General features: G+C 38.3%; 3 protein-coding genes across 7 annotated transcripts in view; all 3 read right to left on the reverse strand.

Annotated features, from left to right (window-relative positions):
• Positions 1-596: 596 nt before the first annotated feature.
• On the reverse strand, positions 597-7,776 carry LOC146490855 (cytochrome P450 2J4-like). Of its 2 annotated transcripts, none has more exons than XM_085152366.1 (9): positions 7,504-7,776; positions 6,859-6,995; positions 6,612-6,742; positions 6,198-6,358; positions 4,668-4,844; positions 4,433-4,571; positions 4,057-4,244; positions 1,641-1,782; positions 597-1,136 (listed from the first exon to the last, which is right to left on the reverse strand). In XM_085152366.1, exons 1-9 carry the CDS (start codon positions 7,702-7,704, stop codon positions 961-963), a joined length of 1,452 nt encoding a protein of 483 aa, XP_085008492.1. In that variant the 5' UTR covers positions 7,705-7,776; the 3' UTR covers positions 597-960. The 2 variants fall into 2 exon arrangements, with proteins under 2 accessions (XP_085008492.1, XP_085008491.1); XM_085152365.1 differs by having other exon boundaries at positions 6,593-6,742; positions 6,836-6,995; positions 7,504-7,774.
• A 3,424-nt stretch (positions 7,777-11,200) lies between these two features.
• The window catches only part of LOC146490856 (cytochrome P450 2J2-like), a 69,141-nt gene continuing 53,463 nt past the window's right edge, over positions 11,201-26,878 (reverse strand). The window contains exons 2-10 of one of the 3 annotated variants that reach the window (XM_085152345.1): positions 15,854-16,102; positions 15,106-15,268; positions 14,813-14,962; positions 14,304-14,464; positions 13,239-13,415; positions 13,010-13,148; positions 12,564-12,751; positions 11,974-12,115; positions 11,201-11,696 (exon numbers count right to left, since the gene is read on the reverse strand). In XM_085152345.1, coding sequence (XP_085008471.1) covers positions 11,521-11,696; positions 11,974-12,115; positions 12,564-12,751; positions 13,010-13,148; positions 13,239-13,415; positions 14,304-14,464; positions 14,813-14,962; positions 15,106-15,268; positions 15,854-16,066 — 1,509 coding nt within the window. In that variant the 5' untranslated portion in view covers positions 16,067-16,102 and the 3' untranslated portion in view covers positions 11,201-11,520. Of the gene's footprint in view, positions 11,697-11,973; positions 12,116-12,563; positions 12,752-13,009; positions 13,149-13,238; positions 13,416-14,303; positions 14,465-14,812; positions 14,963-15,105; positions 15,269-15,853; positions 16,137-26,878 lie in introns of those variants that run through there. The other 2 variants (XM_085152346.1, XM_085152344.1) reach the window with 2 other exon arrangements.
• Positions 16,697-25,972, reverse strand: LOC146490857 (cytochrome P450 2J2-like). 2 transcript variants are annotated; one of them, XM_085152359.1, is made up of 9 exons: positions 25,711-25,972; positions 24,624-24,760; positions 24,328-24,458; positions 24,045-24,205; positions 22,642-22,818; positions 22,401-22,539; positions 20,053-20,240; positions 18,228-18,369; positions 16,697-18,075 (listed from the first exon to the last, which is right to left on the reverse strand). In XM_085152359.1, the coding sequence occupies exons 1-9, from the start codon at positions 25,909-25,911 to the stop codon at positions 17,900-17,902; spliced, it is 1,452 nt and encodes a 483-aa protein (XP_085008485.1). In that variant the 5' UTR covers positions 25,912-25,972; the 3' UTR covers positions 16,697-17,899. The 2 variants fall into 2 exon arrangements, with proteins under 2 accessions (XP_085008485.1, XP_085008484.1); XM_085152358.1 differs by having other exon boundaries at positions 24,309-24,458; positions 24,598-24,760; positions 25,711-25,970.

The raw sequence follows: 26,878 nt of genomic DNA on the forward strand, positions 1-26,878 counted from the left end.
ATAATTAAGGTTATAAAGTAAAAAAAATGACATAACAGAAAACAGCTCAGTGACATAGAAATTAAACACATCCTGGATCTTAAATGTGTTTTAGAAAATTTTTAAAAGAAACTTACAGAGAACTCTTTAGAGAAATCGATTTACACTCCAACATCTTTTCTCACTGAGCCCGTTTGCTAGCGTTTGTAGTCCCGCAAAGTGCTTCAGCCTCAACTGTTTAAAAGTCTCTAGCTATCTTGGCTTTTGTGATTTTCTTTCACAAGATATTTTCCATCTGTAACTTCAAACGGTTTACAGGGAAAACCCAGAAGTTTGACGGGGTGCATGTTCGTGAGATAAAGGTGGCTTGAGGTTTAAGGCAGTTTTCAGAATTAATACTCCTTCATGTTCACGGTTCAAATTCAGAAACTCTCTGAAAGTGTCACTTTTCACAAGTGACATGACAGAATTCTTACTACTGGTGTTCAGTATTCTTAACACAAATACTATAAATAAAAAAGACACAATTTTTTAAATGATTCAACCTTTTATTGACATTTCATTTTCTTTCACATAAACTTTATGCTCCACAACTTTTTTTTTTTTTTTTTTTAAATAATCAATCTTTAAACTACAGTGATTTTAATAGACATAGAGCGACAGCAAAGAGCGGCACGTTGAGTGTTTTTTTTTTCCAACTTCCAAACCTCAGAATAAAACCACAGTGTGAAATTTAACAAATAGCGGTCTGAATGAGAAACATACAGTTTATTCAAGCACGTTAACTACAAAGACAATGTGCAGAGGAAGCGACTGCAGGAAATTGCATACCAGTGATTTCTTTTAAGGAGTTTGTTTTATTTATTTTTGAATATTTTAGATTGCAGAAAACCCTCCTTCCTGAAAAAACTATACCCTCAAATTTGAGATAGATAAAGATACATGCAAAGAAACATGGCATTTTATGTGCCATTTATTGCTTTATCGTGGTACAGCACAGAGACGATAAGGTTTGGGGGCCCGAGCTACTCCCAACTTGAACTCCAGACTGGGCTGCTCTCCAGCAGGTGCAGTGAATGAAAATCTCTGGAGGAGGGAGGTAAAGAACAGGAATAACTCCATCCTGGCCAGCTGTTCCCCAAGACACACGCGCTTACCTACGAATACACCAGAAGTTGAGTGATTTCATTCACAAGGACATTCACCTTAATTCACAGATTATTTGTGTAGTTCTGGGAAAACAAACCTAGCATACAAAACTTATTTTCACACATGAAGTCTGTAAAATGTTGGGAAAAGCATTTCAGGACACTGGCTAAACTTGCCATATCTCATGTGTAGCACACAACGGGACACATTACTGGAAATACTCTTCTTTATTTAGAAGAAGGGTGCCAGCAAAAAAAAATGCACACTTTTTGTACTAGGGACCCGGCAGGTTAAAGTTTAATGCTATGAAATTTGCATATGCATATGCACTTCAATCAGGGAAGGTCTTCAACAGATCATAGTCTTTGTGGGAAAACTGGTGTTTTGCTTCCTATCGGAACCCTTTCTGGTGTTCCATGAAGCTATAACATTTTATAGTGCCTCATAAAACACATACCCCTAAAAAAACATGCAACTGTGTTACAGGATATGTGGAGTAACTACTGACTAACCTGCAGCGAAAGGCATAAAGGCTTCTCTCTTCCTGAATTTACCATCCTGGTCCAGAAAATGTTGAGGGTTGAAGGTGTGTGGAGTTTCCCACATCGATTCATCACACAGGACCGAGTGCAGTAAAGTTATGATTATGGTACCCTGAAAAAATACAATTGAAGTAAATGATTATTTAAACTGTTATTTAATGTGTTTTTAGTATTTTACTAGTTTGTTTCTAATGCAAGTTTTAAAATAAAGTTTTGGACAGAATCAACAATTCTTAAGAATTTAGAAACTTAAAAATGGCAAAAATAATACAATGTGCAATTGTTAATTGTGTTAATTTGCTAGTTGGTGGAAAATCAGCTCATGGAAGAAGCTAATTCCTATAACTAAAGAGCAGGGCTATTAAATGGATTATTGTGTCACATTACACAATTATCCATCCATAATCTCTACAGTCTGTCCTGGATGTACCCCGAGGCCTTCTCCTGACAGGGCATGCCTAAGACACATCACTCAGTACTACAGATCCCACAGATGCCCGAATCATCTAAACTGGCTCCTTTTGACAGGGAGGAGTAGCAATCTACTCTGAGCCCTCCTCGAATGTTGGAACTTGTCATCCTGTGCTACAATAGAGTGACATCCCATCTTTAATCCATAAAGTTTAATATGATGTTGGCCCAACCTTTGCAGCTATAACAGCTTGGACACTTCTCAGAAGGCTTTCCAGAAGGTTTAAAGGTGTGTTCATGGGAATTATTGACCATTGTTCTACAAGCACATTTGTGAGGTTGGACGAGAAGGCCTGGCCTGCCATCTCTGCTCTAATTCATCCCAAAGGTTTTCTATCTATAGGCCAATGTGTGCAGGCCAATCAAGTTCTTCCACACCAAACTTGCTCATCCGTGTCTTTATGGGCTTTGCTTTGTGCACTGGTGCACAGTCATGTTGGAACATGAAGGATCCAACCTCAAACTGTTCTCATAATGTTGGGAGCATGAAATTGTCTAAAATTTCTTTGTATGCTAAAGCATTAAGAGTTCCTTTGAATGGAACTAAGGGGCTGAGCTCAACTCCGGAAAAACAACTCCACACCTTAATCCCCCCTCCACCAAACTTTACACTTGGCACAGTGCTGGCACCTGACACACCCAGAGAACACATCCATTGCTTTGGAGTCCAGTGGCAGCGTGTTTTATGCAGCGTGCATCTGTTGGGTTTCCTTTGCTCTTGGTGATGTCAAGATTGCAGCTGCAGCTCTATTCCATCAAGTTCTCTGTGCACTGCTCTTGGTCTAATCTGAAAGCCACATGAAGTTTGGAGGTCTGTAGTGATTGATTGTTTGACTCTGCAGAAATTTGACGACCTCTGTGCACTGTGCGCCTCAGCATCCGCTGGCCCCCACTATGTGATCATGGCTGTGTTGCCGTCGTTCCCAATTGGTTCCACTTTGTTATAACACCACTAACAGTTGACTGTGGAATATTTAGTAATGAGGAAATTTCATGACTGGACCTGTTACACAAATGACATCCTATCACGGAATTCACTGAGCTCCTGAGAGCTCCCAGTCTTTCACAAATGTTTGTAGTAGCAATCTGCATGCTAAGGTGCTTGATTTTATACACCTGTGGCCATGGAAGTGCCAGAAAGACCTTGATTTAGTGATTTGGATGAGTAAGTAATTACTTTTGGCAATACAATGTATTTACAGTATGTCTGTGAAGGTTGTCAGTCATCCAGGTTATGGTAATCTAAGATGCTTGGAAAGAAAAGCGACTGGACTTCTCTAAGTTTCTTGAAGGATCCTCCAACACGGGGCAGAAAACGTTCCCTCCAAGCCACAAGAGAAAGAGGAGCACACAGATGTAACGAACGCTCTTAAAGCATGTGGTTATCGAATCAGCAAAGATACTGTAAAAAAGGTCAGACATCAACTAGGGAGAAACAGAAGGAAAACAGAATAGCATTGTCAGCATTGTCATCTCTTATCATCCCTTTATCAGAGAAACTCAGGAGAGTCTTTTCCAAGCATGTCATCCTAGTGTACTTCAGAACTTTGGCTCATGTGATTAGGCAGATGATCAATAGTGGGCCAGTGACCCTCTTAAGGGACATTCCTAATAGGACTTAAATCCGGGACTCTCCACCAGGAGCTTCTCAGATGAGAGGTGAAAAATCTTCAAGAAACTTAAAGAAGTTCCTGAGATAATGTATTTATATATTTATACACCTCTAGAGTTGGCGTGTAAAGGAGGATTTCTAGTATTTTAAGTGAAATACCCAAATTCCCAGCATGTTTTTGGTTTTGATTATGATTATTACATTTAATCTGTCTAAAAACATTCTTAATTATGTGATAAAAGGATAAGTCATTTCAAAAAATGACAAAAACCTCACTTGGGAAACAACATATGGACTGTATACCTTTGGGATTGCGTAGTTATCCAGTGTGGTGTCTTTGCTTGTCATGTGAGCCAAATTGAGGGGGATGATGTTGGCCATTCTCTGAATCTCATGAATGACAGCATCAGTATAGGGCATTTTTTCTCTGTCACTCATAGAGGGCTGTCTGGATGAACCAACCACAGCATCTATCTCAGCTTGAACTCTCTCTGCACAGTGAAAACAGGAAACAATGTGAGTCTGTGTGCAGCATAGATGACTTACAGGGAAAGTTTACACATCCTACACGCATCCTCTCACAATACATATGATCTCTTAGGGACCCCCTGAGAATATAAAGAGATGGCAAATTGATTAGAAAATATGTAGTAAAGGTGGATGTGACTCATAAACACACCTTGTATGTCAGGGTAGTAGATCATGTAAAGCAGCCCCCAGTGTAAAGTAGTGGTTGTAGTTTCAGTTCCAGCACCAAAAAGATCCAGAGTGCAAAAACACAGATTTTGTAAATCAAAACCAGATTCTTTGTTCTCTTTCTAGAGGTTTGAGAGAGGAGCAAAAATGTGTTACATGGTAACAAATCACACATTTTATTAGAAATGCAGACAACAGACAAGGAGCACGTCACTCACCTCTCCCATTTCTATGAGAAAAGCATCAATGTAATCTCTTGGTGATGAAGGGTCAATATTTTCTTTGTGTTCATTGATCTTCACCTTTACAAACTCAATTAATTGTTGCATCAGAAATAAAATTTCCTTGTGAGATCCAGGAATCCACTTCATCAGCCAGGGCATTGTGTTGTACATCTACAGAGTTCGAAGACAGTTTCAGGTACACCTGTTGACTACTGGCTTTTACACCAGATAACTCAAGAACTACAGATATTTGGAAACCCCTACTATACTTCAAATGTCATGAAATATTAGACCCCAAAACACAAGGAGATGTAAACAAGAACTGAGGTTGTTTTTCCTTTCTCTTAAGAAGTGAAGATATAAATTTCTTGACCTCCTTTCAGATTCCCCACACTAGTCCTTTAATGTATATTTTGTCCTCCCTCCAGTCACCCCCAACCGGTCACGGGAGATTTAGATTTTTGATGAAGCCTTTATTTGTCACTTGCAGTTGCCTGCAGTGAAATTGAACCCCTTTCAACCATACATACATTAAACAAACATCACATTGGGACAGGTCAGAACAGGTAGCGTAAAGAAAAACAATGAAATGTACAAGACAAAAGTGCAGTGGAGGAGAAAAAAGAGAACTGTACTCAGACTGAGCTCCTGACAGGGGATCAGTATGAGAAAAGAAAACAAAAACTCCTCAGCACAGAAGGACAAGAATCTTCACATCGTAAGACCATGAAAACACGTGACAAGCAACAGGGGTGGGTGAGCAGGTTTAGAGTAAGGCAATGTAAACAGGTGGTGGCCCCTCCCTGGGCCTGGTTCTTTCTGAGATTTGTTTCTGTAAAGAGGGAGTTTTTCCTTCCCACTGTTACCAAGTGCTTGCTCATAGGGGATCGTCTGACTGTTGGGGCTTTCTCTGTATTATTGTAGGGGTCTTTACCTCACAACATAAAGCACCTGGAGGCGACTGTTGATTTAGTGTTGTAAATAGAGCTGAATTCAGTTGCCTAATCTAACTAAACATAAAGTAGTTAGAACTTCCTCTTAACTAGAAACAACAGTTTCATGTCATACAGAAATTTTTGGATTGGAAATAAAGCTACTGTTGGCTGCTTGTTGACTGATTTAGCTGATTTTTAAGTCGGATGCCCTTATTTATGCAACTTCAATGGGATTTGTGTTTCAAACATAAAATAATCTTTTGCTTGTTTGGTGACTGTGTAAACTTTTACACTATGGATCCTACAATTTCAGCAAAAGTACAACTGGTTAATTTGAACAATATCAGCAACACGGAAAATTTAAGAGCCAGATCAGTACTTTTACCTTTGATTCATAAAATAGATTTCACACAATAATATTTGTGTACATTAACATGACTCATAGTTTGAATACGCACCTTTTAGTTTTAGTAGTCTAACATTACTGTATTCGTTTTCAATAAAATTTCTTCGCAATGTTTCAAATTAAACACATTTTAGTTACAGAAGAAAATCCAGTTATGAATAAAATTATTGGATGTATTCTCACCTGTACTGACAAACTTCCTTGTAAATGCATAATCTTGTTGAATTTCTGGAGAATAGACTGAAACTCCTTGTCAGTGTAGTCGAATCGATTCCCAAACACCAAACAGCAGATGATGTTGGACACAGCGTTGTTTATCAGTGACTGGGTATTAAAGGGCTTGCCTGTAAAATACAGAAAAAAGACTGAGGAACCCTTGCAACATGTCATAATAATAAAGAAAATTGGGGCCCAAAACATCACAAACAAAACATCAAATATGATGAGTCACTGGACAACGCATGTTACATGAATCGCATGCAACAGGTGTCATGATACCTAAGTACACAATGTATGTAGCTGTTGGTGCATGCTTGTGTCTTCAAAGTTGGAGGTAGTGTGAGTTAATTTTTTTGTGCCTTGCTTATCTGCAAAAGCCTCTGTGAGGTACTGGCACTCCTGCTGGATGGATAAGTCCAGGGTCTTCTTGCCCAGACCAAAGTTTCTGAGAGTGTGAAGAGCAAATCTCCTCTGTTGCTTCCATGGATAACCATTTGACATCACAAGACCTTTTAGGAACATACAAAAACATTAACTCCAAAATGGTGTAAATGGAGTCTGATGTTGTTCAACTTCAAATATGAAAATACAACCAACTCCACCTCTGTTTCCTACTAGTTCAAATATGGGTATGACAGGACGATCAATTAAGTCTTCTCCTTTTTGTACCAAGGCCTCCTTCACAGAGTTGTAGCCATTCACGACCACAATTCTTCCACCAAATAGTCGCAGGCTGAAAACGTTTCCATACTTCTCTGCAAACTGAACACAGGCATTGACATTGTGGTTGACCACTGAGTGGACATATTTTTTAAGAAGTCACTGTCATGTGATTGCCCATTTCAGTTTTAACCCCCAGGTTTAACTGTTTCTTATCAGCTGCTGAAATCTATTTAAAAGTATCATTTCTAATGCTGGTTGGATTTTTCAGTTACCCTTTTTTAAAATCTGGAGGACAAATTACTTAATCAACAATATAAAATTAATAGTATGTATCAATATTGTCCCCCCCACCCCCCACCCCGACCTCCAGTAAATAGAACAAAGGGGAATCTGGAATAGAGTTCAGTTTGGTTATCTTGCATTTAAGTTAATAATTTACTATTTACCTGACATGTTTAGGACTTTTTAAAAAAAAAAAAAAAAAAACCCTCACATTTACTGATTTACTTAAATCAATATGCAAAAAGTGCAATGTGATATCTGTGAGTGTTGTTTACGCTTCTGACCCTTCATTTTCGACTACACAGCAATAAATATATTTCTATACCTCTGCGAACTGCAAGTGAAGCCTGGCAGGTTGGATACGCCAAAGATCACCAATGAAAGCAAGAGCCCACGGTCCAGGAGGAAAGTTTTTTGGCACTCTGTTCTTCAAAAAATCAGTCAGAAGCAGGAAAACACACACAAATAGTAAAATGCTCCTGCTGTCAATCCACTCCAGGCCGAGCACGCTGTATATTGTCTCCATAGCTTTACTCTGTTATGCAAAAGTAACTCAGTGTTTTCACTTTGACCCACTGGAAACAAAGTGCATTCAGCTACAGGGACAGAATATTATATAACCCAGCCCAAAGTCCAGATAAAGCCCCGATTACACTCCTAGGTGTTAGAATCAAGGTTTTGGTTTGTTTTTCTCCTGTAAGTTCAGTGAAACATCTAGTTCTGTGACTCAAATTAGCAGAATTGTGGTTTGTCATACAGTGACCGGATGTCTATGCCCATTATCGTTTTTTTTTTTAAATACAAAAACTCGACCAAGGATATAAATAATGAAGTCAGTAAAATTAGTATTTTTTGCAGTGATGATGCCTTCCTGTGGAGGTTGTTTTTGATTAAATGGGAGTGCTTTTGCCCCATCATAGTCTGGGTTAATGAACACAACATACATGGGCATTGTACAGTGGTGTGACTGTTGTTGTCAGGAAATGGCTGAGGAACACAAAACTGTATTGGACAATACAAACATTGAGAAATGCCAAGGACACCTCAGACTGATAGCAGTGTGAACTTAAAAGAAATCAGACTAAATAAGAAGGATTAAGTCAATCAAAACTGGATTCAGTGAAAGATGAATATAAATTACTCACACACACATTTTCAGTCAGGCCATGTTTATTTGTTCAGCACATTTAAAACCACAGAGGGTCTTTCAAACTGCTTCACAGTTAGGGCACATGGATTATCACTCAACAATAAATCTTTAAAAAGTGTGTAGTTTAATGTCAGAATCTTATATTTGTATACAGTATAATAATGTATGTAATGTACAAAGGTTTAATTAAACAGCATACTGGCTCACAACATAATACAAATAGACAATGGTGAAACAGAAACTGCTTGACATGAAAAATGTAATAAAAGACAAATGTACACTGTAAGAAATAGACGTGTTCAACTTATACTTGATGGTTTAATGTGCCACGGCACAGAGGAGGTAAGGTTTGGGACAACAAGTGGTTCCCAGTCTGAACTCCAGGCTGCGCTGCTCTCCAGCAGGTGCAGAGAATGAAAACCTCTGAAGGAGGGAGGTGAAAAAAACCCCAAAGTTTGGTCCTGGGGTTGTCCTGCCAAAATGTGCAGCAAAAGAAACAAAGAGATGTCAAAAATCTCTTTCCAAAAGGCACCATAAACAACAATGAAACGTCTAGTTCTGCTACTCAAATTAGCAGAACTGTGGTTTGTCATAAAGTGACCGGATCTCTATGCTCATTATCCTTTTTTTTAAATACAAAAAGGAGATAAATAATGAAGTCAGCAAAATTAATATTTTTAGCAGCAATGATGCCTTCCCTCAGAGGTTGTCTTTGATTAAATGGGAGTGCTCTTGTCCCATCATAGTAGCCAAATATCTCCAGATTACAGTCCAGGTTAATGAACACACCATACTGTTTGGGTAAGCCAAATATATCTGGACAGGACCACAACATGTGTGACACTGACACTTTTGCAATACCACATTTATCACACATGGGGGAGACAGTACCAAATGTTTTGTTAAGTCTTGGCATAGTGGAGCTTATGCAAGACTTTAAATTCAATCAACCTGGAATTGACATTGTAGCCACAGCCACCCTGGGGCACACTGACAGAGGCGAGGCTGCCGAAAACAGGCGCCACTGGGCCTTCTGACCACAACCAGTAGGGCAAGACACTTCAACATGTGAAGTTGAAGTGTCTTGCAGTTGAAGGACCGAGACTGTCCAAGCCGGGGCTCAAACTGGCAACCTTCGGATTACAAGGCGAACTCCCAATTCTCGAGCCACGATTGCCCCATGATGTTGAAGGCTTCACTAACATGGTTGTGCTAACTGCCATAGCGAAAACTGGAAGCTAAATGTTTGGATGTTTGGAGTTTGTGGCATTGAGAAGAGGTCATAAAAAAGCATGACTTATTAAAAAAAGCATGAATTTGGGAACAGAGCCCCATCCAAAATGTCTGATTTGGAGGTAGTGATAAAAATATGGGTTAGGGTTAGGGTGGGGTTAGTGTTAGGGTAAATGAGGGAAAATGCAAACTATTAATCCAGTTGTTTTTTTTTTTTTTTTTGTTTTTTTTTAAATAAATGACACTGGTGGAAAAATGGATAAGATAAGAAAGAGTCATCAAGAGTTTGGGTTTACAGGGAGTTTTAAGAACAAGGAACGTAAACAGCAGAAAAAACAGAAATGTACCCCCAAATCATCTATGAGTGGCATAAATTCACTTTTACTACAGCTGAATGATTTGATACATTCCAGGAGATAGGGGACAAACACTGTTGGTTCAGACAAGCAAGTCATCAGCACACAAATTCACAAGACTTTCCATTCTTCCAGATTTTTACACCATGAATTCCTGGGTGACTTCTGTTAACCTATGTAGTGCCGTTTTTCTGTGGACAACCTTGTGGTCACAACACCCATGAAAGTACACCGACGGCTTGCGCTAACCCTCTGACGACAAACACGTGGATGCTCGTGATGTGAAAGTACAATACTGGCGTGAATGTGCATGCGCATCTTTTTCTGTGTCAGGTCTGATGCCACAAAAGATAGCGACATGAGAAACATTTAGCTACCACAGACCACAGAGCTGTTCAGGGTGTGGTACATGATCTGGGTCACTAGTTGCATGAAATCACACAACCAGGCAGTGACGCATGTCTGGCAAAGGTCTAGGATTTAAAAGGTCCTTTTTCTTAACTGATGCACCCGTACTAGCCTTTGTGATAATAATTAAGTCTTCCGTGCAATAAGCTGGGAAGGGATTCTCCTATAGGACCACGATGGACAACGAGGGAGGCTGCCACCTTAAAAGGTACCAAAATAATGCATGCACAGATCAAAAAGGAGTGCTTGGCTGTGGTTTAGGCATATAGAGCGCTTCCAAAATAACTTTAGCCTGTACATTTCATTACCCAAATAGACCACAAGCCATTGTTTCCACACTTGAAAGGATACTGTTGCAATGGCTTTTTGTTAATGAGAATAGCAAACGTCAATGCACAGGCAAAGTGTGTCTTTGAAAACTGCTTGAATTTGCTGACACACTTTCGAGGCACCTTTCAGCCATGCAGAGACCTTTAGATAATGGAAACTGTCATATGACACACATCATATAGTCGATACTGGAAAAGGTTAGAGACCACAAAAAAACGATGAACCCTAAATGACGCTGAGCTGCATGAATCGAGTCATACGATGAAGTCAGATATTCTCTATTATCGTGCTGCAACTTGATCCTCGAAGAGTAGAACTACTACATCAGATTCACATGGGCATTTTATAGTGTTGTAACTGTGTTGTTTTCAGGTAATGGCTGAGGAACACAAAACTGTATTGGATAATACAAACATTGAGAAATGCCAAGGACACCTCAAACTGAATGCAGCGTGAACTTTAACAAAAAACAGACTGAATAAGAAGGATTAGGTCAATCAAAACTGGATTTAGTGAAAGATGAATATACATTACTCACGCACACATTTTCAAGTTAGGCCATGTTTATTTGTTCAGCACACTTAAAACCACTGCTTCACAGTGAGGGCACATAGATTATCACTCAACAATGAATCATTAAAAAGTGTGTAGTATAATGTCAGAATTTTATACAGTTTGTATACAGCATATATGTAATTTCAGTATATATGTGTGTAATTTCTAAAGGTTTTATTAAACAGCATTCTGGCTCATAACATAATAGAAATAGATAATGATGAAACAGAAACTGCTTGACATTATAAAATGTAATGAAAGACAAATGTACACTGTAAGAAATAGACGTGTTTAGCTTATAGTTGATGATTTAACGTATTGCGGCACAGAGGCGGTAAGGTTTGGGACAACGAGTGGTTCCCAGTATGAACTCCAGACTGGGCTGCTCTCCAGCAGGTGCAGAGAATGAAAACCTCTGAAGGAGGGAGGTAAAGAACAGGAATAACTCCATTCGGGCAAGCCCCTCCCCGAGACACACACGCTTGCCTGACAATACACAATAAGAGTTTCAGTCACTAAGCTTTCATCTCACAGAGATTATTACTACAGCTCTGAAACACACAAAAGAGACACCGATCCCCTGCAAACTCAGTGATGTAAGAAATTGTTTGTAGATATAAGTCGGTGCTCACGAACAGTTAACAGCAAGCAGAAACATGTAACACTTCTTTTACCATAGCTTGCTCAAACACCTCTCTTGTTGTTTGCCTACATATTTATTAACAGAACATGTTCACTGAGATAAACTGCCCTCTTGACATACCTGCAGAAAAAGGCATAAATGCTTCTCTCTTCCTAAAGTTACCATCCTGGTCCAAAAAGTGTTGAGGGTTGAAGGAATGTGGAGTTTCCCACATTGACTCATCATTGAGTACAGAGTGCAATAAAGGCAGGATCAAGGTGCCCTGAAGAAACAGGTAAGTTCATTTGTGTTTGTTTAAAAATTATCTCAACGTTTAAGAACAAAATAATTAAACAGGTTAGATGGAAAATCAGCTGATAGAGAAACGAATTACCATTACATATGTTGAGCAATTATTATTTTGATATTCCAAAAGAGCTACTAAATGCGTTGTATCGCATTATGAGGTGTAAAACACTTGTTAATCAACAACAGATGCACCAAAATGCAGTGGTTGTTTTTTTTATGTTTAACCATTATCCCACTGCAATTAATTAAGATATTTCCATCATAAATATTGCACAAAAACTGTCTTTCTGGGTTTATCTATGCTTTAAAGTGACTGAAAAAATAAATAATTGCTGAATTTAATGAGTTATTCAGTAGCTATATGACCAGAAACCAGAAAAATAAGCAAAAGGCTTTGGTGAAATAATTCTTAGCATGAGTACCTTTGGGATTGTGTACTTATCCAATATTGTATCCTTGTTTGTCATGTGTGACAAACTCAGTGGGAGGATGTTGCCCATTCTCTGGATCTCATGAATAACTGCATTGGTATAAGGCATGTTTTCTCTGTCACTCATAGAGGGCTGTCTGGATGAACCAATCACAGCATCGATCTCAGCCTGGACTTTTTCTGTACACAGTTAATAATGTGAGTCTACGTCAAGATTTTTAAAGTTGAGAAAACAATTCAAATCTAAGTAAATATATAAAATAGACTTGAGAAAAAACCCAATCCAGAGACAAAATTAAACAGAAACACACAATACAATGTCACATCAGAAACAATCAATTTTTATATAAATGGCTGACCTATAAGAGGCCGCTGTCATTATAAAGTTAAGATACTTGCAGAATATGTAGTCATAGTGACTATTACTCAGTCACAAACCTTGTATGACAGGATAGTGGATCATATATAGAAGGCCCCAGTATAAAGTAGTGGTAGTAGTTTCAGTTCCAGCACCAAAGAGGTCCAGGGTGCAAGCTTGCAAACTACTGAGATCAAAACTTGAATCATTGCCTTCATTCTGTTAGAGGCAAAGATGAAGAAAATCTGATGACATTTCATTAAAAATGTAAAAAGAACAAAAACAGCAGAGATGCAGGACAACACTCACCTTTTCCATTTCTATGAGAAAGGAGTCGATGTAGTCTCTCGGAGATGATGGGTTAAAGTCTTCTTTGTGTTCACTGATCCTGTTTCCTATGTAATTATTTATATTCTTGACCAGAGTAAATGTCTTCTGATGAGGTCCGGGCACCCACTTCATCAGCCAGGGCATTGCGTTGTACATCTACAGCGCAGGAGGACAGTCACTAACTTGTCAGACAGCATGGATATATCTATGACATTTCTATTTATTTAATAAAAATGTACTAAATTAATTAGCTTTCAAAGAGAGATCCACATTACTGTATGTCCCTATGTGAAAAAGTAAAGAACTCTCTTGTTAAATCATGAATTGACTATGATTAATCCCATTTTTTGTAAAGACCTTTTAAATCACTTAAATAGAACCAGTCTGACAAAGTAAAGGAGGCTAAAAGATCTTAAAGCACCTAAGCTTATAAAGACATTTCTAAGTCGCTGGGACTTCAACCAAAAATGATCAGAGCTCTTATCCACAAATGAAAAAAACTTGGAACAGTAGTGAACCTTCATAGGAGTGGTCAGCCTACCAAAATGACTTAAAGAGTGCACCACTGATCACCCAGGAGGTCACAAAAGAACCCAGAAGAACACCTAAATAACTGCATGGGGGAATGTCACTGTCAAAACCACTGCTGCCCAAAAAGAACACAAAAGGCTTGTTTCACATTTGCCAACATCTTGATGATCCTCAAGACCTTTAGAAAAATATATATTGATGAGACAACATATGGCATAAAGCTAACACAGTATTTCCTAAAAGAACAAACAGTCAAACTTGATTAAAAAACAAAAACAAAAAAACAACCTAATCAAAGCTGGACTCAAGTAAGATCAGATTTAAAGATGCTTTAAATCAGTGGTCTCTATGTATGATTTACAAATATACAAATCACTGGGACACAGAACAATTCAGGAAGGGAACAATTCAAGGAGAGCCTTTTATAATAATGTGATTCAAATAAATATGACGCATGCATTTGCATAAATCCTTTTAATTAGATTACTGAATCCTGGTTTAAAGGAGGCTCACCTGTGCCCACATGGTTACCTCCAAGTACAAAAGCTCATTGAAGTCCTGAAGAATAGACTGATGCTTCTCATCACTGTACTCAAATCGATTTGAAAACACCAAACAGCAGATGATGTTTGACACGGCATTGTTTAGCAATGGCTGTGCATTAAAAGGCTTTCCTGTAAATAAAAATAAAGTGTGGATGAGACAGAAAATGGACTCCATGTCCAAAGAGAAGACAAACTTGCTTGATATTTACCAAAAAAGCGTGTATTATATAAGAAAAAATGAGCAATTTTCTATTTTGTATATTTAGCAGAAAATTAGATAAGGTCATAAGCAATTATCAAACATTTAAAATGTAAAAAGGTCATCGTAGTCTAAGGAGCTTGGAAATCCGAGAAGCTTCTTCAGTTCTGAAGAAGCTTCTCGGATTAAAGATGAAACGTCTTCAAGCAACTTAAAGAAGTCCAGACGCTTTTCTTTCCAAGTTCCTTAGACTATCAAACAGTGTGATTTTTTAATGCCTTGCTGGTCTGCAAAAGCCTCTGTGAGATACTGGCACTCCTGCTGGATGAATTCTGCCAACGTCGTCTTGCCCAGACCAAAGTTTCTGAGTGTCTGAAGAGAAAACCTCCTCCGCTGCTTCCATGGATAACCACTGGAAGCTACAATACCTTTGAAAAAACATATACAAATAAAATATTTTGACTGGAAGAGAAACTAGGCATGTTGATCACCATCGTCACGCTAATAAATCTAACTTGGTGCCCGTCTGATACTCCAATATTAAGTGTGTAATTAAAAGAAATGAAATCACCTTTATTTCCAAATACATCGTCAACCAGAGGAATTATGGGACGATCTGCAAAGTCTTCTCCTCGTTGGACCAGGGCTTCCTTTACAGACTTGTAGCCATTAATGATCACAACTCTATGACCAAAGAATTGAAGGCTGAAAATGTTTCCATATTTCTCTGAAAACTGAATCGACAGTAGATTTAGCTTGTTATTCAACACTTGCATATTTTAGGATAATTTAAAAAGAAATAACTTTTCTGATACAGCTGACTTTTACATTTTTATTCTACCAAAAGAAAACTAAGACTGTAGCAGCTGTGATAAGTGTGACATGTGATACCATGTCCTAAAAACTACAACAACCACAAAACAAGCAAATAAAAACAAAAACAAGAACTGAAAGCAGCTAATAAAATAAAACAGAAATGCTTGCTTACAAATATTTAATGTCTCTTTACGGGACACTCGGCAGCAAAAAGTAGACGCTGAAAGGACAACAGCAGCGACTTGAAATGCAGCTCACACTAAGCTTGTAGGCTGTTAGTTATGTTACCGAATGTTTTAAAGTCTAATAAAAAAAAAAAACTGCTCTGCCCCATGTAGCCCAATCTAAGTCTAAATGATTACCAATAACGGAGGAATAAAGGGAACCTATAGCACCATTTTAGCTACCTATTTGCAGTAAACGAGTCGCCCCATTTTCTATATGAATATATTCTTCTTCTTAACAGCAACAATGATAATAATAATCGTTACTTTGTATCACACCTCTTCGAACTGCAGATGGAATCTGTTAGGGTGCAGGCGATGAAGATCACCAATAAAAGGGAGAGCCCACGGTCCGGGAGGAAAGTTTTTCGGCACTCGGTTCTTCAGAACATAAGCCAGCAGAAGAAAAACACAGAAAAAAAATAAAATGCTCCTGCCGTCAACCCACTCCAAGCCGAGAGCGCTGTATAGTGTCTCCATAGCTCCGCTCATTCTTGTCACTTTACTGTTTTAACTTTGATTTCACCACTAAACAAAATGGTGTGTGATTATATAACCAAGTGGGTTCGATAGCTGGCCTTCAAAATAAAAGCATTTAATAAAAACATGAAATCAATAACAAGTATCTCATTACGATGATCGTAGCGTGTTTATGTGTGTGTGTGTACAATGTTTCCTTGTTAACTGATGGCCCAGTGTAAAGGAAACTTTGCATGTCACATCATCACACATGCAGAAATTATTAACATGTATAGCTTTAATAAGCTTTATCTAACAGTTTTTATGATTTTCCTTTATGTTATATTAATCGATCATACATCTGAAAATGATACATTCTCTGTTTGTTTCGCGTGTCACGTGTTTCCTGTACTTATTGTAATTTATTTGTCACTGATTTTTGTTTCAATCAGCAGTGAAGGATGCGAAAAAGCATTAATCAAATTAAACAACCCAGCTGATTTGTAAAGAAAGAAATTTCCTCTAATGTAGAGTTCCTCTACATTATTTAACAGTTGGGGTAGGGAGATTACAAGCTGTTAGTGATAGCTGTCAGTCCAGTCATTCATTGTATTACTGCCCTCTGCCAAGGTAAAGACTAAAGCTGACACCAGTGACACAAGCTCATAATGAAAAAGGCAAGTGCATGCAGAAAATCAATTTATTTATGACATTGTGTATTTTATAAGAAGCAGTGGTATGAACAATAAAAACACTCACACCAACTGAAATCAATTATTATGGTTATTAAGATCACCCTGTCACCACCTGGTTTGCCTGCATTCCTCTGATATCCAAATAAACATAAACCTATATACTTTTCAAAATAGTTTGTGAATTTAAAAGCGCCTTCTTGTTTAAGAGTGACATAAGATTGTTGGTAATCAACCCGCCCATTAGGTTATATCATAGAGAGTCTACTGTAGAATAACAACTGATTTCTTATGTTCTTTTAAAGAAATTGGGAAAGTCAAGATGAGGATTACCACGTTTAGCAGAACACCTTCAAAATACCATCAAAGCAAACAGATTTTTTTTTACTATTCTGATATATTTCCAGAATCTTAAAATACTTTAAACACATCATTGATGAGTGTCAGCTTCATTAACCAGGAGGTCACTGTTTCATGAGGGTCCGTCAGTGCCAACAAAACTGGCTAACCACAGCGAGTGGTTTTGTGCAACACAAAGACAGAATCTAAGAGTAATCATCAAGCACAGTGGTGCAAAATTATAGAGTTGTATTCCTGCCTCAAGCACTGATCAACTTCAAAACACTAAATCAAATAAGCATAGTTTCATAGAGTACTTAAAGATTATGTGAAATCATCTTTTGGATAATTGAACTGAAATAGGTTATTGATCCTAAACATACAAGCAAATCCACCAAGATATGGTGGGCTTTTGTTTTCAATGTAGACACTGACTCAAGTGTAGATTAAACTTAGCAAATTAAAGTTTGAATCCTATGTAAATATCTCTGCAGTACTACTCTTAAACGTTAAAAACAGAATACTGTTTTTTTTTGTCCTGCTGTATTTATCTTATTGTCAAAACTTTACTGAAGTCCTTGTAAATGTTTGCTTATGACAGCGATTGTCATGCATATGCAGTGGAATGTGATCTCTTAAAAAGTTGTAATTTAATATTGTAAACCTTTATACTTTTATTTGTTGAATACAGTGGATGGAGTGGTTCTTTTAAAAGGTCTCCATGGTGAGGAGAATTTAGCAGGTATAGATAATGCTTCATATGATAAATATGATGGAGGACATTGATTCATCAAACTGAGTATCAGACAATTTCAGTTTTGTCATAGTTGATGGTTTAACGCGGTACAGCACAGAGGCGGTAAGATTTGGGGCAGCGTGCGGCTCCCAGCTGGAACTCCAGACTGGGCTGCTCTCCTGCAGGTGGTGAAAGAGAAAACCTCTGAAGGAGGGAGGTGAAAAACAAAAACAACTCCATCCTGGCCAACTGTTCTCCAGGACACACACGCTTGCCTGAGAATAAACAATAAACCATGAGTTTTTTTCAAAAAATGTGCAAGATATTCACTATATCATAGAGTTTACTACACTTCTGCAACAAACCAAGGATGCATGCCATTTTGTCTTGGCTAAAACAGTACAAGAGGCTTTAATGTACAACAAACCTGTAGAAAATGGAAGGAAAGCATCTCTCTTGCGAAATTTACTATCCTTGTCCAGAAAGTGTTGAGGGTTGAAAGAGTGTGGAGTTTCCCACACTGACTCATCATGTAGGACTGAGTCCAGGGTAGCCACGATCATGGTGCCCTGCACAAAAAATACTGGTAAATGGCCTGCATTTGTATAGCGCTTTACTCAGTCCTTAAGGACCCCAAAGCACTTTACACTACATTCAGTCATCCACCCATTCACACACTGGCAATGGCAAGCTACGTTGTAGCCACAGCTGCCCTGGGGCGCACTGACAGAGGTGAGGCTGCCGGACACTGGCGCCACCGGGCCCTCTGACCACCACCAGTAGGCAAACATGGGGTTAGTATCTTGCCCAAGGATATTTGGCATGCAGCCAGGAGGCAGCGTGGGATCGAACCACCGATCTTCTGATTAGTGGCTGACCTGCTCTGCCACCTACCCCACTACTAAAATTGAAAGAAATAAAAAAATTAAAAATTGTTATTCAAGTATATTGGTTTAATTTGCTATATAACAGAAGGTGAGCTGATGGAAAAAAGCAACGTAACATTGTCAAAATGTCCAAAAGAGCTTTTTAGTATGCAATTGTGTCAAACTACAAAGTGTATAATGCCTGTTAATTAAGAACCAGGGACAAGTTTTAGATGTTATAACCTTTAATCGTAGGTGTTAAAAAATGTATCTGTTTTCTCAAAATTTCACATTTTTACAAGTGTATATTCTTGTGTCTATTCACATTAATTTCTCACTTTCAGTTATTGGTTTGAGTTAATATGAGAACAGTAATGAAGTTGACCTTTTTATTTGATTTGAAGTTGCATTTTCATTACATACAGTATTTCAGAGAAACTAGAGAGAAACCATGTCATTTCTGTTTTGATAAAATAGTGGTCGTATGATTTGACATCTACTCTACCTGTTGCAGGACAAAAGGCAGTCTATACAGCACCATAAGAGTGTCATTATGTGTAGTCAGGAATCACTGTAATACAGAGTCCTGATGTAATACTAATGTAATCCATTAGCACGGGTGTGCCACAGAGATCTATTTTTGGACCTCATGTATTTATTTTACACATAACCACAGACTAAAAATGGACTCAGCCACTGTGTAGTTACAAAACTCTGCATTTTGACGGGTTAGTATTTTGGCTGCTGCCATGTCACTTTTTAGGAGTCAGAAGTTACCATATATTGTTGAGAAGTCTAAACAGGCATGGTACTGTGAATTATTTAAGCATTACATAAGTCATTTTAAGGACTGCATAATATCTGGATAATTTTGAGGAAGAAGAATATTTTCACCATCTTACATCACAAATACACTTTACTTTCCGGGTCCATGTAGTATAATGGAGTGGATCAATTTTGCCTAGCAAAACTTTACTTAAATTTACTTACATGCCTATCTAAATTTACCACATTCCTAACTTTAAATCGTAAAAGCATTAACACACAGTTCAGTTGATACCAAAAAGTTGATTCTGTTCATCTTGACGTAGTTTTTTCAGTGGGAGAAACGTTCAGTTGAACAGAATCTACCTTTTGGGATTTACTTACCTGGATGATCGATCATACATCAAGAGAGTACAGTTGATAGTGAGTGTTACACTACCCACAGATATCAGAACTATTTTTATACCAGGCTTTAAATGTGCTTTTTAAAGCTGCTTCATTGGTTATTTTAAGTGTAACATCTGGATTGACTTTTCAAGTCAGCCTCAAGTTGCTAAATTGGTAGACAAGGAATACTTTATTCTACAGCGAAACTGCCAGAAAGTATTATGGATTGTGTACCTTTGGGATTGTGTATTTATCCACTGTAGTTTCCTTGTTTGTCATATGAAGCACATTGAGAGGAAAGATGTTGGCCATTCTCTGAATCTCATGAATGACAGCATCAGTATAGGGCATGTTTTCTCGGTCACTCATAGAGGGCTGTCTGGACGAACCAACCACAGCATCAATCTCAGCTTGTACTCTCTCTGCACAGTGAAAACAGGATACAATCAGAGTCTGTTTGAAGCTTATTATATTTATCTAAAAGTAAATGAAAAATTAAAATTGATTGTGAGAAACAATTTCAGGTTATTAATGTAAAAATAAAAACGTACTTAAGAAAAAACAGTTACTACCAATACTGAATTATTAACTTCAGATCAAACATAATCAGAAACATAAACAGGAAATATATTTTCAGTCTTAGTATTTGCGAATTTGTTAATATTTGTCAACACAACAAGCTACAAAACATTCAAACATATATTTATTGAAAGGTGGAAAGTCTATATGAATGTCAATTGGCTATCTTCGCATATTGATTTTATATTGTCAGCTTCATGACCACATACAGTGGGGCAAAAAAGTATTTAGTCAGCCACCGATTGTGCAAGTTCCCCCACTTAAAATGATGACAGAGGTCAGTAATTTGCACCAGAGGTACACTTCAACTGTGAGAGACAGAATGTGAAAAAAAAATCCATGAATTCACATGGTAGGATTTGTAAAGAATTTATTCGTAAATCAGGGTGGAAAATAAGTATTTGGTCAATAACAAAAATACAACTCAATACTTTGTAACATAACCTTTGTTGGCAATAACAGAGGTCAAACGTTTACTATAGGTCTTTACCAGGTTTGCACACACAGTAGCTGGTATTTTGGCCCATTCCTCCATGCAGATCTTCTCAAGAGCAGTGATGTTTTGGGGCCGTCGCCGAGCAACACGGACTTTCAACTCCCGCCACAGATTTTCTATGGGGTTGAGGTCTGGAGACTGGCTAGGCCACTCCAGGACTTTCAAATGCTTCTTACGGAGCCACTCCTTTGTTGCCCGGGCGGTGTGTTTTGGATCATTGTCATGTTGGAAGACCCAGCCTCGTTTCATCTTCAAAGTTCTCACTGATGGAAGGAGGTTTTGCTCAAAATCTCACGATACTTGGCCCCATTCATTCTGTCCTTGACACGGATCAGTCGTCCTGTCCCCTTGGCAGAAAAACAGCCCCATAGCATGATGTTTCCACCCCCATGCTTCACAGTAGGTATGGTGTTCTTGGGATGCAACTCAGTATTCTTCTTCATCCAAACACGACGAGTTGAGTTTATACCAAAAAGTTCTACTTTGGTTTCATCTGACCACATGACATTCTCCCAGTCCTCTGCTGTATCATCCATGTGCTCTCTGGCAAACTTCAGACGGGCCTGGACATGCACTGGCTTCAGCAGCGGAACACGTCTGGCACTGCGGGATTTGATTCCCTGCCGTTGTAGTGTGTTACTGAAGGTGACCTTTGTCCCCCCGTGTGGTTCTGGGATCTTTGCTCACCGTTCTCATGATCATTTTGACCCCACAGGATGAGATCTTGCGTAGAGCCCCAGATCGAGGGAGATTATCAGTGGTCTTGTATGTCTTCCATTTTCTGATGATTGCTCCCACAGTTGATTTTTTCACACCAAGCTGCTTGCCTATTGTAGATTCACTCTTCCCAGTCTGGTGCAGGTCTACAATTCTTTTCCTGGTGTCCTTCGAAAGCTCTTTGGTCTTGGCCATGGCGGAGTTTGGAGTCTGACTGGTTGAGGCTGTGGACAGGTGTCTTTTATACAGATGATGAGGTCAAACAGGTGCCATTCATACAGGTAACGAGTGGGGGACAGAAAAGCTTCTTACAGAAGACGTTACAGGTCTGTGAGAGCCAGGGATTTTCCTTGTTTGAGGTGACCAAATACTTATTTTCCACCCTGATTTACGAATAAATTCTTTACAAATCCTACCATGTGAATTCATGGATTTTTTTTTCACATTCTGTCTCTCACAGTTGAAGTGTACCTCTGGTGCAAATTACTGACCTCTGTCATCATTTTAAGTGGGGGGACTTGCACAATCGGTGGCTGACTAAATACTTTTTTGCCCCACTGTATGTGGTCTTCCTGTTTTCTGCTAAATAATGCCAGGATCTACTCTGGAAACTAACTGAATCCCAACTAGAAATCAAAACATGCTAAAAAAAATGCCCCCAAAATGATGAGACTATTATAAACTCTGTTTTGTGTATTATGTGGATGACTAACAGAACCTGCATGCTTTTTCTCACAGTACAAGACTGACGTGACAAAATACACAGTACTGTTGGGTATTACACACGCACCTTGTATATCAGGGTAGTAGATCATGTAAAGCAACCCCCAACGTAAAGTAGTGGTAGTAGTTTCAGTTCCACCAATAAACAGGTCCATGGTGCAAGCATGTAAGTTACTGAGAGAAAAACTTGAATCTTTGCCCTCGTTCTATCAACGGTCCAAACAACAGAAATTAAAATATCTTATATTTCAGGTTGCATTACAACACCAAAATGAACAAACATGATGGAGATCAAACACAACACTCACCTTTGCCATTTCTATAAGAAAGGCATCAATATAGTCTCTCGGTGACGCTGGGTCAAGGGTTTCTTTGTGTTCTCTGATCCTGATTTCTATAAAGTCCCTTACCTCCTGTGTCAGAGTGAACATTGTCTTATGAGGTCCAGGTAGCCACTTCATCAGCCAGGGAATTATGTTGTACATCTACAGAACAGGAAGCCAGATGAAACCATCTTTTCATGACTGGACATATCATGCTGTGCATTCAAAGAATTCTGAATTGAAATCTAACACACTTCTAACAGGAATTCCACAGTGGCAAAGCTGGTGGTAGAAATATAATTACCAAGAGAAAAATATTTGAGGGCAATGTCAGCAAACATTTATTTTGTTTTTTGTTTTAATGAGAGAGATCAAGTTCATATTCCGCAGTGTTCACTGAAATTTAAGTTGATTTAGATAATGCTTCAAAAAGCACTTGAAGACACTTGGCTCCACATATTACCCGTTATAAGCTGATTGTTATAAAAAAAAAAAACTACTTAGGTACAAATATTACTTGTAAGCACACGTATACAAATATGATGTCTATTGGGATCAAGGATCCTTTATTGTTATTCATCATGAAGAAAATGTTATAGAAAGAGATGCAGTTACTCAGGTCTCATCTCAGTACTAGTAGCATTTAAAAATAATAGACAGACATTCAGAGATTTCTCCAGATACAGACGGACAAACTGGTGGTAGCTAACCAACCGCACATTGTAGTGGAAGACAAGCAGAAGCATATATATATCTATAAAAATTCCCCCCACCCCTACAAGTGGTCTGTCCTTCAAGCTCGGTCCTCTACCAGAGACCTGGGAGTTTTGAGGGTCCTGCGCAGTATCTTAGCTGTTCCTACTACTGCGCTCTTCTGGACAGAGATCTCTGATGTTGTTCCTGGGATCTGCTGGAGCCATTCACCTAGTTTGGGAGCACCTAGTGCTCTGATTACCACTGGGATTACCGTTACCTTCACCCTCCACATCTTCTCTGAGCCCTTGTTACTTCTGCAGCTTCTTGTGTTATTTCTTCCTGATGTTGCTGTCATTCGGTATCACTATGTCTATCACTACGGCCGTCTGCTGCTTCTGCTTGTCTTCCACTACAGTGTCCCGTTGGTTAGCTACCACCAGTTTGTCTGTCTGTATCTGGAGAAATCTCTAAATGTCTGACATTTTATTTATATCTGTGGGCTTTGCATCTGCCAGGACTTGGCTTCCTCCTCTCTGCCCTTTGGTGTGTTTTAAATCAGTCTTTGTTTTTGCTCCTTGTCATTAGAAACCCTGTAGGGAGACTGTGGTTGCTTAAATGTGACTTTTGCATTTTATATAAATTGTGATGTAATATTATTACTGGATAATGTAGGATGGTGGAAGGAGATTCACCTGTATCGATATGCTTCCCTGTAAGCGCAAAATTTCATTGAAATTATGAAGAATAGACTGGTACTGCCGGTCAGTGTACTCAAATCGATTCCCAAACACCAAACAGCAGATGATATTCGACACAGCATTATTTATCAGTAGCTGGACATTAAAGGGCTTTCCTGCAAATAAAGACAGAAAATATGGGGACAAGTACCCAGTGTCATAACAAAGCAAGCACACTCTATTGAATGGTGCCAATCATGTCACCAAGATGCTTTTTGCCTTGGTGTTCTGTGAAAGCCTCTGAGAGATACTGGCACTCCTGCTGGATGTATAACTCCAGAGTCTTCCTGCCAAGACCAAAGTTTCTGAGTGTATGAAGAGCAAATCTCCTCTGTTGCTTCCACTGATACCCATTTGACATCAGAAGACCTTTGAACACACAAATACACAATAATAGATTGAATAAGAAACACTACCTTACACCCCTGATTTGGTGTCTCAATTATGTTGTTCATTGTATTAAACACTAACTATATATATTTTTTAATTAAAAAGAGAAAAACAGAACCTTCATTCCCAAATAAATCTTCAAACAGTGGTACGGTGGGTCGATCTATGAAGTCGTCTCCTTGCTGGACCAGGGCTTCTTTCACAAACTTGTAGCTATTAATGACCACGGTTCTTCCACCAAAGAGTCTGATGGTGAAAATGTTTCCATATTTCTTTGCAAACTGAACAAAGACAGCAGGCAGATGTTGTGGTTCAACAGTACTCAGAGAATTAATACTGCTTCTACATCTTTACTGCAGATACTATAAGATTGCAGCAATGTTGCCTCATTAATATTATATCTCTTAACAAGAACCCAAACTGCAAACACATGAGAAAATATTTAAAAAGAGAATTTAAGTAACCGAAAATGCAGCTCTGACTGAACCCTCTTGATGTGGTCTCCATAAACCAAACTCAAACAACAAACCTTCTCTCTTGTGTGAATAAAGGCAACTGCAGATAAAGTTCACTGAGTTAATGACTGCCAGAGTTTTAAATGGGGACTTGCCTGAACTTGTTCTGTAGTACTTTAAATAGGCAGAAGGTCCTTTTACTAACTATTACATCCATATTACAAACATTCTTCCACTGAGGATAAGTAATGGCCATTGAAAAAAGATGCTCCTTTAATTCTTGGATATTTTATTATTAACTCTTCAGAGGAGGTTATGTTTTTGGTAGCATTTATATCCATGCATGCCAGCATTTTGTTTGTAAACATGACAGCTCAATTATAACATTTATTGTTATTTATTGTTTTTGTTGCTATGCAAATGCATTTGCATTTAAATATCTTGTCAAATTTGACCTCGAATGTCATTTTTTCATTTCGCATCTGCCTTTTTGCAGGTTGACCCCACGATGTGTTAAATTTTTATAGAAAGTTTTATTGAGAGAAAGAGAAAATTAGCTAGAAATATATTGTAGTATTATATTGTAAAATAAGCACAAGTTATACTATTATCTATTACCTACTCCTATATAACATTTTTGTAATTAAAGTAAAGCTACCCTTATCTGATTTTTACTGCAGTAACATCTAACATCTTAAAGTACTTTTAAGGAAAAAAGAAAGAAAAGAAAGATATTAAAATTAAAACACTATTCCCTTAATAGTAAACACGAGTACCTCTCTGAACTGCAGGTGTATTCTGTCAGGCCTGATGCGATGAATGTCACCGAGAAACGGGAGAGCCCACGGTCCAGGTGGGAAGTTTTTCGGCACTCTGTACTTCCAAATATCAGACAACAGCAGGAAAACACAGAGAAATATTAAAATGCTCCTTCCATCTATCCACTCAAAGCCAAGAACACTGTATAATGTCTCCATTTAAAGTTCTTAATGTCACATGCTGGATTACTGTAGTGATTTAACTGTGATGCTACCACGAAACAAAGTGCAATCAGATAAATGGGTGGACTTCCTTAAAACACAAAGGTGAAGCTAAGACTAGCCTTCAAAATAAAAGCTGATAATGGTGGTGTTATTTTCAGTTTTTTTACACATAGGACATTATTACATGCAAAAAGGCTACACATAAAATTATGTATGAAGTACTGATTACTGTCTCAGTAATCTCGGTGATTGACATTGTGAGGGAAAAACAATTATTTCCTGCGTAAAACAAAGAATAACCCACCAGCACAGCCAACCCACCTCCTAAAGAAAAGCGAACAAAGACATGTATATGTAGATATGTAAACAGTGTCCAGTAACTTTATACCATTTCATAATGATGGAGAGGCCAAACTATTGAGTGCTGCATTATTAACTGGCAGAATAAAACAATGATATAGCTTCCAAGCAAGCCTCAATACGAACTACCAAGCTAACAATTATGCATGTTTAATTCTAAAAAAACACGGTTGACTCATGTAAGTAGAACACGAGGAAAGAAAAAAAGAAGTCTGGTTGCAAATTTTGAAGCCAATATGATAACCTTATTACACCAACGATGTGAAGGTCTAGCTTTTTAGATCCAATCTGGTCTTTAAGTCTGACGTCATTAGCCGTTTCCGGGCCCAAACTCCGCTTCAGGTCCCAAAATCAAACAAACACTGTGGCATTACATTACTGTGGAGTTACAAACTGTCTAAATTCTTTCATCTTTAATCAGTGTGGCTGCTCTAACAGGTAACAATTAAGTTTAACATCCAGGCATCCATGAAAACAGGATTAATACAATTTAGAAGTTAGCAGGGAGTTAGCTCGCTAGTTTCCACCTAAACATAATATACCAGGTTCTGACAGGGATTTCTGAAAAGAATTAAGATATACAGCTCTGCTATCACTGCGA

This window comes from Neolamprologus multifasciatus, chromosome 23 (assembly GCF_963576455.1).
Source record: "Neolamprologus multifasciatus chromosome 23, fNeoMul1.2, whole genome shotgun sequence".
Taxonomy (NCBI): Eukaryota; Metazoa; Chordata; class Actinopteri; order Cichliformes; family Cichlidae; genus Neolamprologus; species Neolamprologus multifasciatus.